Consider the following 12280-nt stretch of genomic DNA (forward strand, 5'->3'; position numbering starts at 1 on the left):
GTCCAGGCTTGCCATTGGTGGGGCCCCATCCTTGCTCCATCCCCAAACAGACCTCCTGTCTAGCCCTCCCTGGGGCAGCGCATACTTAGACACTGGGCCTCTGACTGAACCCAGTGCTCTTTCTGGGTGTGACAGCCTGGCCCTACCTTGAGTCGTGTGCCCTTGGCTCCTGTGGAGTCGGCTCGTTCGCTGCCAGCCAGGTCCACCAGGCTGATTTTGCTCACCTGAAATGGAAGAGGCATCAGGGACAATCTCCTGCAGCAAGCCCCTGATGGCAACATTGCTGCAGGGGCATCTTGTCTCTCTGGAGTCTCTCTGTACCCTTCATGATCTACTTGAGGCGCTATGGCCACACCCCTTCCCTGGCACCCTCCCATCTTTGATTCTCCAAGTTTCCCTCTTCATCTCCATTCACAGCTTTTTTTTTTTTTCCTTGTTCTATCCCAGGGAGGCACCACACCACCTCTTCAGAAGCTGCACACACTTCCCACGGTCTTGCCTCCTTGGGATGGGCACTCCATACAGGGACAGATAGACTCAGTTAGGTATTGTCACCCATTGTCGTAGATGCCTCTAGTCATCTGGGATGGAATTTGAACCCAGGTCCACAAAAGGCCTTAGCTGTTGCTTTGCTGTTTCACAGGGCCCTGGCCAGGCTCCCTGTAGGGAGGTAGTCAGTCAGGAAGTCACCTCATCTGACCAATACTGGACACAAGAGGGACTCTCTCAGAGAAGCCCCAGCAGTTTAATCTTGTCCTATCTAGTGGTCCTGACCCTCCTCTGCCTACTATTTCATGGGGACACAGTTGGGGGCCTCTGCACTAGGTCCAGGTGACCCCCAACACTGTCAGGAACTGACATGGACCCTACTTAGCTCCTCTACCGAGGTTTTGTTGAGAAGCTTGGAAAGAATGTTTGCACAGAAGGACCTTCAGGCAGAGGGACACAGAGACTGACAAGAGGCTCAGAAAGACCCTGCTACCTTCCCAGGAGACTACAGATTGAATAAGTAAGATAAAGATCCCAGGAAACAATGTCCAGGCAATGTCCTGACCCACTGAGAATGCCAAAGTGTGGCTTGCACGTGGATGTCTGGAGCAGGAACTGCCAGGGCTGCACACTCATGCTGAAAAAGATACTGCCCACCACATGTGCTGGACCCCCTCTCTCCACAGAAAACCTGCTCTGCCAGTCTGTATAAACATCATCATTACCTTCCACCCCTAGCCCAATTCCAGGTACCAACCTAGATAGACCCTGCCCACCCAGACCACTCCACGTGCTCACTTTCTCTGTGGTAATGTTGGTCTCTGCATCATGGCGCTTCTGGGTGAAGATGATGTTGAAGACAGCATGAGAACGGCTGCTGGTCTCGTTCATGTTTGTGGCCGCCACAGTCCTGAGAGCAGGAAGTGGCTTGAAGTTGTCTGTCCCTTACCCAGTGGCCAGGCATGAGAGTTCTCAGTGGTGCCAGTGTGCTCACCTAGGTCACTGGAACTCAGACTCGTCAGCCTGGCTGTGACCACACCTCCTGCCAGAACTCAAGCCCCGTTGCCACCTGCTAGTCAATCATGGAGGTGCTCAGCCCTCAAATGACATCATGTATAGTGGGGTTAGTGTCTCAGGTACTTCCTGCATCTGAGACTCAACATCACAGGAGTCCCCACAGGCTTTGATGTGGGAGCACCCCTTGGATGGGGAAAGTATCCATCACCCATCTCAATGTTCCTCCAGGCACTCTGGAGAGCCCAAGGAACGTACCATGTCCCCAGTAGCCAAACCCCACAGAAGGTAACAAGGACCAACCATGTGGCCTTTCAGGGAAAAGAGCCCAAGGTTGCCTGAGACTGGAGGGGGTTGGTCCCAACACCGCCCTAACCTGACAAGAACCTCACAGACTCTGCCAAGGTGGAATTCCCTGCGACAGCTCAGAACCTGCCTCTGGCAAAGGTCACAGTGTACTTCACATGCACTGAGGGGCTTTATCATGAACGACCCTGAGGGGCTGTCAGGGTAGTTACACACACACACACACACACACACACACACACACACCCTCAGGCACTCAGTGTTCCAAGCTAAAGGGGATGGATTGCTTATGGCCACCATAATGACCCTCACAGTTTCTAGACCTAGGCCTGACAAAACAGCTGCCCTTGGGCATAGAGACTGACTCCAAGCTATTGGTATTGCTGTCAGAGCCCTGTTGCTGAGGGGACATGGCCCATATGCTCAGCCCACGAGCAGCCTTCATGCATGTGGGAGCCAAGATCTCCCTCAGGCTAACACATGTCCTCAGTGGCCTGGCATATGAGGCCTGTACCTTCTTGGGAGCCACTACACAGACCTACCAAGGGGTGAAGCCAATAGCACCCCAAGGACCAGGCCAGAGGTGAGGATGTGTCCAAGGAGAACAAGAAGTCATCCCGCATACCTGGCCTTGTTCCCTGAGTCCATGAGGTCTTGGATGTCATTGTAGGAGGTTACAGCCAGCTTGGAGAGGTCCTCCACATAGGGCCCCAGCAGAGGGTGCTCCCTCACACGCAGGTTGCCTTTGTTCTTGGGGTTCAGGAGGTCACGGACCCGTTCACAATAAATCTCCATGTAGCTGACCTGCAGAGCAATACCGTTAGGACCCCGAGTGAGGCTGAGCTGCACTGTCAGGATCCCATGGCAGGGCAGAGGGTGGATCCCTGGGTAGGGCACACAGAGCACCCAACTTGTAGCCTCTGTGTGATCATGGGTGCCAGCCCACCTCTAGCTGTCCAGTCCGCCTTTCATGTATCTGACCTACAAAACCAAGCTACTCTATGAAGGACCTCAAAGCAGGACAGCGGCTGCCTGATGGGCAGGCCACACAGAGGGCCTTCAGCCAGGGTCAATCTACCTCCACCTGTCCTGCCCTCTCCCACTCAGAGCCATCTTGCAAGTAGCCACATAGCACAAGCCCCTGTGGACACCTTGCGGCTACCTCAGCCACAGTATAGGCCAGAATTTGCAGCTCTGGTGCCTGTCCCTACATTGGCTAGAATAAGCAGGTATGTAACAAACATCTGCCAGGGGTCAACTTCCCAGCACCCCTGAGCTCTGAGAATCTCCAAGTCCCATGTGGCCATCTGGACTTAGTCGTCATGTTGATGGTGGCAAAAATAGATGCCCATCTTGGGTCAGAGGACATCAACAACTACACTTAGAACTCCCCAGATGTACACTTAGAAACAGGGCCAGACAGGACGTCCTACCTCCACGGAGTAGGACATGTTGTCATTGGTTGTGTCATTGATTCGAGAGAAGAGGTCCTCACAGAGCTTCAAAGATGGAAGAAATCATGTTAGATGATGAGGGCTGGTGGCCTGGACCCCTGTCCCTCATGGTGCTATGGGCAGCTTGTACCCAGGCAGGGTACTGCTTTGCCAGACCCCCTCTGGTCCCTCCAAAATGCATATTCCAATGTAAAGGCCTGAATCCAAGCAGCCCATCTTCTCATTTTAGTGCCCTTTCCTGGACTATCTATCACCCTGTGCTCATTTGCACAGAGGCTGGGGGACATTGTTCTGCAGATGACCCGGCAGTCCTCCTTCCCTGACCAGGACAAGTGCTGGCCCAGCTTGCATCCATGGACCTCCTGCTGGGAGGAGAGAAGAGCTGGGAGAGGTCAGACTTAACAGTGGCTTCTGAGGAGCCATCTGTATTTCAAGCCACCTGCCCCTAGTCCTCACAGCCCCCACAGAGAACACCTGCCCAGCCAGTGCCTTATCTTGTGGATAGGTCCCCTTTGGGCACTTTCTTTTTTAATATATTTTATTAATTTATTCATATTACATCTCAATTGTTATCCCATCATTGGGCATTTTCAAAGGCTGACTTCTTCTTGCAGCCCATCCCAAGCCATTAGGCCTCCCTCCTTCCGTCCCCCTTCCTCCTCTCAGGCCACTTCCCACTCTCCTTTCTAGGCCCCAACCATACCTGTGGGATGATGCCTTGCTGGTCTTTCTCTTGCTTGCCCATCATGGTGTAGGACTTGCCAGCCCCTGTCTGCCCATAGGCAAAGATGCACACATTGTAGCCCTCAAAGGCATGCTGTAGCATCTCTTCGCCGATGTCCCTGTAGACCTGCTTCTGAGAGGCATAGTTGATGTCCTCGGGCTGCAGAGAGAGGAGGTGCAGCTGTAGGAGGCTATAGGCTCTGAGATTGTCCGTGAGGCCTCGGAGCCAAAAGGGGGACAGGGCCTTAGGGTGAAAAGCCAGACTACAGTACAACCTAATCCTGACTTGGGAGTGACTTCCTGAGGGGTCCTCTGAGTGACAAATGAGAGACAGAGAGTGGCTGAGCAGTGGAGGGGACAGGGCAAAGAGATCACAGCAGCACGTACAAAGACCCAGAAGTAGAAGCTTGGCTCAGTCAGTTCATGTGACAGTGGTGGGTTTAGCAATAGCTAGAGCTGAAAGAGGTGGGGTTCGGGGGCTCGGGGACATCTGGACTTTACCCTGAGGGCAGATGGTTCCTGAGACAGAGAAACAGCATGGTCAAGCTAAAGGAAGAAAGACTGGATGGGGGCAGGGCAGCACTAGGGAACTCTGAAACCACCTTCAGAGAGACGGAGGCCAGGAAGATCGAGGGGATGGACTGCATGCTTCCAGAAGGATCCAGGGAGAGGTGGAACCCAGGCAGGGCTTGATGTGGAGTGGACGTGGGGGCTAGGGAGGGAGAAGTCCAGAGTCCTCCCATCTCTCAGTTTGGGGGATGCTGGAGCTCATCGGACAGGCTCAGCTTTGGGATTTCTTAGTTTGGAATGTCTGGGAAAGGGGAGAAGGCACAAGTGGATGGTCACAGCTGTGATGCTGGGACCGTGAGCAAAAAGATCAGGTCCTTATAGGCTGGCGCTCCAAGTCAGTAGGGTAGAGCCTTCATCCCATCCTATAGGGGAACATGCGCTCAGGGAGACCTCAGGACTCCTGCACGAGGGGGGGGGGGGGATGGCGGTCGCATACTGCAACCAGAGCTGGGCCAGGTTTCACACCAGCTGCCTCTTCTCAGACGCAACTCACCGAGGTATGTGACCAGTAGGAGTAATCAAAGCTGAAGCTCTTGGGCGTCTCCTTGGGCTGTTTGGGGTTGACAATGGCTGCAAGGGACACATGATAATGAGGTTGGTTAATTCTGTGTTATGGAATCCCAGCTGTCCAGACTACATCCTAAAGTAAAAGCCTAATCCTCAGGGGGTCCCAGGCAAGCCAGACCCCAAACTAGATGGGACCAGAGACCCACTTGCAGGCACCCAGGAGTCTCTGCCCCTTTTTGAGGTGGACTCAGAGGGCATCACCAGGCCAGATCTGTCTCCTGGTGACTCCTTCCTGAAGACAATCACACTACAGACTCCAGCTCTCCTAGTCCAGGGTTCTACAGCCTACTGGTCTACCTGTCCTACCTGGTACACGTGTGTCTCCAAAGTACCTATAGTCTAGGGCACCCTGTGACATTTCTAGCTCTACCTCTTGCAGGGACTCTCATGCCTGCGCAGCTCATCTGGACGTTTGCTGGGAGTATGTTCACTGTCCTACTGGGAAGGTACACATTGTCAGGCACATCACAATCTTTTCCTCTCTTATTGTCAGTGAGTGCCTTCTAGCCTTGTTATAACCCAAGCTCATAGGTGTATCCCCTGACTTGAGGTATCACAGTGTTTGCTTTCTCCTCCCTCCTCACAGAGGCCCCAGCCTGACCCTAGGGACCTAGATGACTGAGTCATCTTTTTTTTTTTTTTTTAAAGATTTATTTATTATGTATACAGTGCTTTGACTGCATGTACGCCTACACATCAGAAGAGGGCACCAGAACTCATTATGGATGGTTGTGAGCCACCATGTAGTTGCTGGAAATTGAACTCAGGACCTTTGAAAGAGCAGCCAAGGCTCTTAACCTCTGATCCATCTCTCCAGCCCCAAGGTAGCACATCTTAATCCTACAGCCAGGGATGAAGTCTGTGTGAGCACTGACATATCCCCCATGTCAGGCCAGGCCTGAAATTTCCCAGGAGAGACCCTCAATAGTCCAGGAGGTCTGCATTGCCTCCCCCCCCCCACAACAGCTTACAACGTTCATCCTCAGCAGTTCTGACCCACAGCACCTGTGCTCAGTGGCCATAGGTAAGGGATTTAGTTCCCATACCCTAAAGCTGTGTTCCCCAGACTGCCAGAAACAAAACACCTGGTTAATGTAGACTTGAGGACCCAAGGCCAGATTCAGACACCGCCCTGGGTTCTCACATCCGTAAAGGACATGGGTCAATCATAGTCACCATCAATTCTGGAAAGCAAAACTCTCCCACCCCCAGGACTCTGTCAACTTGGGACTAGTTTCCCTTAGAATATGCTGGGCTACCCACCAGCCTGTATCCAAGATGACTTCCTGCCATGTGGGAAGGGACAACACACCTCTTCTCAGTCATGACTGAGCTCTCCTCTAAAACCTGTACCAACATCAAAATGATGCACCCCTGGCACATCAAGACGGCTTTGCTTGGAGATGGGAGTCGCTGCACATGGAGCTTATTAAAGTGATGTCATCAGAGTGGGCCCTTCTCTGATGTGATTGATAACCTTACAGAACGGGGAAATTCGGAGACACACATGCAGGGAGGACACTGCATCCCTGTAATCTTTACATCTTTATCTTAAAGCTGAAGAGCGGGGCGAGACCTCACAAGACCAAAGTTGCCAGCAGCTCAGGAGCTCAGCAGGGCCTTGGGAAGATCCTTCCTCCCGGCCTCAGGAGGCCTCAACCCAGACTACACTTGGCCTTCAGCCTTCCGGAGTGGCTGGGTGTACATTCCTGAAGTTAAACCAGCCTTCCATGATTGCTCGTGGCAGCTCTAGGGAGCTGAACACCCTATGGCAGTGCTAGCCTCTGCCGCTGTAAATGAGCTTGATGACCCACAAGGCTCAGGCCAAGCATCTGGCCCAAAGCATCACAGGAAGCCGTCTCTCCTCAGACCTTACCTACATGCCTAGAGTGAACTTCTCCCAAGTCCAGGGCTTTGGGGAGGCCAGTGGGAGAACACAGTGACTGGCCATTTACCCCCTACCATGACTGCCTAAGGAGACAGCAAAGCAAGCTGACCTAGTTTCATGTCCTTCTAGGACACAGAAGCACTGGCTGCAATGCAGTCAGAACCCAAGCACAGATGAGGTCAGTGCCATGGAAACAACTGTCATACCTTCTTCAGTGCGGCCTGAACTGGGCCTCTGAAATCCTGATGAGGAGGCCAGGACCTGCTTCTTTACGCCACCATTGCCCCACCTTTGTCAGCTCTGCTCCCTTACTCCTTGCACTGTGTAATCCTAATTGCCCGGCCCTGGCCCCACTCTCGCTCTGGAACAGGCCAACGCTCTGTATCCATCCTTCAACGTCCCCATCCTCCCTGACTCTGACAGGGTCCTGGCATTGGAGTCATCATCATACCCCATATAGACCCTAAGCTCCCCAAGGTGGGGGCCTCCCAGAGCATAGGAGGTGTGCAAACTCAGTGGGGATCGGGCAGCAAGCAATGAGTGAGGATGAGAGGTCTTCATTCAAGCTATAAGGGGAAAGTCCACTGTGGGGCCCACCTAGCATAGAACTCTGGGCTTGGACCCTGCTTGCTCCTGCCCCCTACAACCTGCCTCCTTGATTCAGCATTACATGTTAATCGAAATACTTTCTGTCATTGTCCATGGGGCCTAAGACCTGAGATGAGGGAGATTCCCTGCAGTTCGCACAGCACAGAAGGCCTGGATCCCAGAGTGCACCAGGCCTGGCTGCCCACCCACAGCTCCCAGCCTACCCTGCAGAGGCCTGTTTTGTGCCAACAACCCTTCCCTCACAGTCCGTTTCTCATAGAAGCAGAGCCCATTAGGCCAGAAAGCGATTGGCTCTCCTGTGGAAGCAGAAGGGAGAAATGGGGCCACTCAGGCCTAGAAGCCAGTCCTCTGGACCAGCTCATTAAATGCTCCACCTCTTCTACCCCTTACTTTGCCTGGGCCCCTGGGAACCAGGCTCTTTCAAGAGAAGTTACACAATACAAGGCTCATGGGGCCTGCACAGGGGTGGCCACCCGGTGGGGAGGACAAAAGTGGGGGCAGGGGCCGTGTGGAGAGTGGCAGAGGGAAAGAAATGAACCGAGCAGTTTTCTCGGCATCAGAATGTCCCGCAGCAACCAGGAACACTGAAGAGCAAGCAGGGTGTGTGCTGAGCAGATGCAGGGGCAGTTGCATCCTCACCCCAGGGGTTTCTCTATGTGGCTAGGGGGTTCCGAAGTAACCCTGGATTGGGACTGTGGGGAGGACCCAGCATGAATCACCGCTATGCACAGGTGGGGAAACCGAGGCCTAAAGCGATGACCCACCAAGGTCGGTCACAAGTAAGCAGAGTCCCTCCCTCCAAGGCTCTTTATCTCTGGCTCTCCTGGAACCCACTTCAGGGGCACAGCCTGGGCTGATTCTTTGATATATCCTGGGGATCTTCCATCAGCCGCTCTGTGGCCTTCACAGGGACACAGCTGAACCAAAGCCCATACCATCTTCTTGTCCTCTGAGTATAGAATATGACTTAAGGAGAGCAAAAGCCAAGAGGTGTAACCTACCCCATTGTGTAGCAAGGATACAGCCCATGAATAAAGCATACAAACCCCCACTGTGACAGACCCAGGCTGGCTGTGTCAGTGACAGACAGATGTAGCGCCGATGATTTGATTGCTAGGTCCAGAAGGCTCAGACAATGAATATTATTTACCCAGATGACAATTACAGAATAACAGGACCTAAAGGTGCCTGGAGCACCCACAGTGATTCCAACGTCCTCTTCCTCTCTCAGTAGGCCTAGTGGCCACCCAAGGAGACAGCCATGGACACATCTGAGACCCTCAGCTCTAGCAGCCAGATATGAGCTAGGAAATGACAAGAGCAGGTGTGTGAGTCCTGAGGAGGGACCAGGTATCTGTTGGTGCCAACCTGGGTGCAGTTTGCACCAGCAGGAGCTTATGGAAGACATCGGATAGAACCCCCATAAGACCTAGGCTCCCATGTCCGCCAAGGCCAGACAACCCCAAATAGAGATGCTACCCAGTTCTTATCCTAAGACCTAAGCTTTTTAAGGTAGGCTGTCATCAGCAAAGTCCACTCAAACACTGGGCCGTTTGCAGAGGACCCCAAAGTGAGCCCACCCAACCTAGGGAGTCAGAAGCAAGGCTGACAGCTCCCCTAGTGGAAGAATGAAGGGACTGCAGATGGCCCTGCTGAGGATGGTTTCCAGTCTGGGTGTGGTCATCAGATCTTGAAAATCTTGCAAGCCTCCCACTGTGATCTGCCTACCTTCCTGCCTGTCTATCACATCTCATTAAGAAATCTTCCCCATAAAATAATGAGCAGAGAAGCACCTCAGAGTGGGGGCCCGTCTCCCACCCTAGCAGTCAGATCCTGCCTGCTTTGGGGCAGGTCTATGGTTTACTACTTCCTGTTCCTCAAGGTTAGACCACACTTCCCATGTCAGAGTCCGACAAGACCAAATGAGAAACACAGCAAAGAAAAGACAAAGTGGGGAGCTGGAACTCCAGAGCTGTTTGCTAAATAGTGTTGGCTTCCACCCCTCAAATTCATATTCCTGGAATCTCAGGGTGTGGTCCTATCTGGAAACAGCATCTTTTCCCCTCTTTGGCTGGATCTCATTATGGTACCCAAGCTGGGCTTGAGCTCCTAGTCTCGGGTAGTGCTCCCGCCTCAGCCACCTGAGTAGCTGAGACTATAGGCATGAAAACAGGATCGTAAAGACACGGTTAACTGTTAAAGTGGAGTCATACTGAATTAAGTTATACCTTAAATCCTTATAAAGAGGCCACCCCAAGACACAGAGGTATATCCAGGTGTGGTGGCACACGCCTGTGTCTTGGGCCAACCTGGAATTACAATATATGAGACTGAGGCAAGAGCTCAAGGTCAGCCTGGGCTACAGTGTGAATAGGAATCCAGCTTAAGACACAGCCTGAGGCTCCATCCTAAACAAACAACCAGAGCACAGGGAGACCAAGTAACAATGTGAGCAGAAGTGAGAGCAACGTGGGCACCAGCTCAGCCAGGCAGCAACCACCAGACATTGGAGAGGCAGAAAACACGGTGCCCTGAAGGGAGGGGAAGCACCCTGCCCACATTTGATTTTGAATGTCTGGCTTCCAGAAGATGAGAACAAATTTCTGTTTCCACAAGCCGTCGTCTGTGGCCATCTGTTATTCGTGAGCCCTGGGACAACCCCCACCACCCGTCACCCTCGTAGATAACGAGGACAAAGGAAGGTTCGGGGCTCTTACACCTAGACTAGGCTGGCTTCGCTCTTAGTCCTGTGTGACCAGCAGTTGACGGTGTAGCCGCTAGGGCGTACTTACTGGTGGTGCTTCCTGACATCTGAATGATGCACTTGGAGTCCCGGCTCATTTCCCGGGAGTTGAAGGGGCGCACACGCACCGCCACCTTCACAGAGGCCCCGGCCATTTCTGTGGAGTTTGTTGGTAAACTCAGCAGCTGTGGTTGCCCCAGAGAGGGCAGAGTCACCTAAAGGGGGGGGGGGGGAGGTAAAGGGAAACACATATTAGGAACAGTATTCAAAGAGCCAGTACACAGGAGGATGGCTGTACTCTTCTTCACTCCTTTAAAAAGCCTCCCCCCAGTGTGGTGGCCAAACTACAGGAACTGGGGAAGCAAGTAGCTAAAGATGAGAAAGGCACTAATTTTAACAGCACAGAGCTAAGCTGAGTGTAAGGAGGCCAACCACCCTCCACTGAAGGAAACTGTTTCCCCTCTCCCAGCAGCTATCATTGGCAAGTGGCCTTTGGTTATGGATGAGACTCTGTGCCCACTTCCCCTTCCCAGTCTGGGATTTTGTATTGGTTGAACTTGTACAGATTTTGAGCATGAATAATAGTAGCATATCAGCCTCGCCCCAGAGAAGGCTGCATGCTCAGAAATAGTTGGCCGACACAAAACAGCCTCTGCGTTATTGTTTTGTTTGTTTGTTTGTTTGCATGTGTGTGTGTGTGTGTGTGTGTGTGGTGGGTGGGGGGGTATGCTTTTTCTTTTTGTTTTTTAAGAGAAATAATATGATGTCGGGTGGGTAGAGATGAGGAGAGAGCTGGGAGGAACTGGGGAAGGAGAAAGAATATGACCCAAGTATATTGTATGGAAAATCCTTTAACTGAACTTTAAAAAGAAGAAAGTGGTGACCCCCTACGCCTACAGGGCTCCTCGGGCAAGGCTTAGAAATGGACAGGTCTCAATCTGGGCCTGGGCCTGCCTTTCTGTGGTCATGTGATTCACCCCTGGGCTGGGTGATCACATGTGCTGAAAGGGCAGGGTTGAAGCCAGTGACCCCACTCGCAAGCTGGAACTGGGGCTTGACGGACCCTCAGTAAACAGTCCTTTCAGAGGCTGCAGGAGAAGGACGGAACTCCCTGCCACTGAGGGTGAACAAATCCTCTTAGAACAAAAACTGGTGGGAGCTGGACTTCACCTCGCTCCTTCATGGCGGCCCCTGAGGCCCCAAGGCACAGTGTCAGCCACTCTTAGAGAGCATGCGACACCTTCCCCAAGTCGATGAGTGACCACCCAAGAACTCTGTTTCATTGTGTTGACATCCTAGCTATGGAGGAGGGTGAGGCACAGGCAAGCCTCCGAAGCCCCTGGAACCAGAGTCCTACGCAGCATGCACGCTGTAGCACACCTTGTGGCCTATAAGGTGGTATTATTCTGTGACTGAGTAACCCCAGGCCCAGAAATAGCAAAGCATTAGAGAGGAAGAGATGTTTATGAGAATAGATGACATGGTAAGCTTCTCACTCTCCTCAAATTTAGTTGCGCAGATGCTCAACTCCTGTAACCCAGATATTCCAAGAGGATTTTCAGTGAAATCTGGCAAGATAAGATTTTTGGGAAGTGAGGACAAAGACTGGGCTGCGCCCCCTCACAGCCATCACATACACTAGAAAGCTGTGCTCATTTAAAGACTGGCAATGGCGTCTGTCCTAGTTTTATTTCTGTGGCTGTGATAAGACAGACCAAAAGCAGCATGGGAGCAAAGGATTTATTTGGCGGATATTTCTAGGTCACGGTCCATCAATGAGGGAAGTCGGGGCAGGAATGCTGCTTGATGGCTCACTCGCAGGTCAATACCCCACTAGCGCAGGTATACAGCCAATGGCCACCTGCCTAGGGAATGGTGCCACTCATAGTGGGCTGATTGCTGCCATCAGCTCGTAAT

The 12280-nt window shown here is 52.5% G+C and overlaps 1 protein-coding gene across 1 annotated transcript in view; it reads right to left on the reverse strand.

The window, feature by feature from the left end:
* Kif1a (kinesin family member 1A) overlaps positions 1–12280 on the reverse strand; it is an 85499-nt gene that overhangs the window by 55867 nt on the left and 17352 nt on the right. Inside the window, exons 2-8 of the mRNA XM_051154373.1 lie at positions 10413–10578; positions 5050–5126; positions 3967–4146; positions 3243–3308; positions 2435–2613; positions 1288–1399; positions 147–224 (exon numbers count right to left, since the gene is read on the reverse strand). Coding sequence (XP_051010330.1) covers positions 147–224; positions 1288–1399; positions 2435–2613; positions 3243–3308; positions 3967–4146; positions 5050–5126; positions 10413–10518 — 798 coding nt within the window. The 5' untranslated portion in view covers positions 10519–10578. The remainder of the gene's footprint in view (positions 1–146; positions 225–1287; positions 1400–2434; positions 2614–3242; positions 3309–3966; positions 4147–5049; positions 5127–10412; positions 10579–12280) is intronic.

The sequence above is a fragment of the Acomys russatus genome, chromosome 12 (genome assembly GCF_903995435.1).
Source record: "Acomys russatus chromosome 12, mAcoRus1.1, whole genome shotgun sequence".
Lineage (NCBI taxonomy): Eukaryota > Metazoa > Chordata > Mammalia > Rodentia > Muridae > Acomys > Acomys russatus.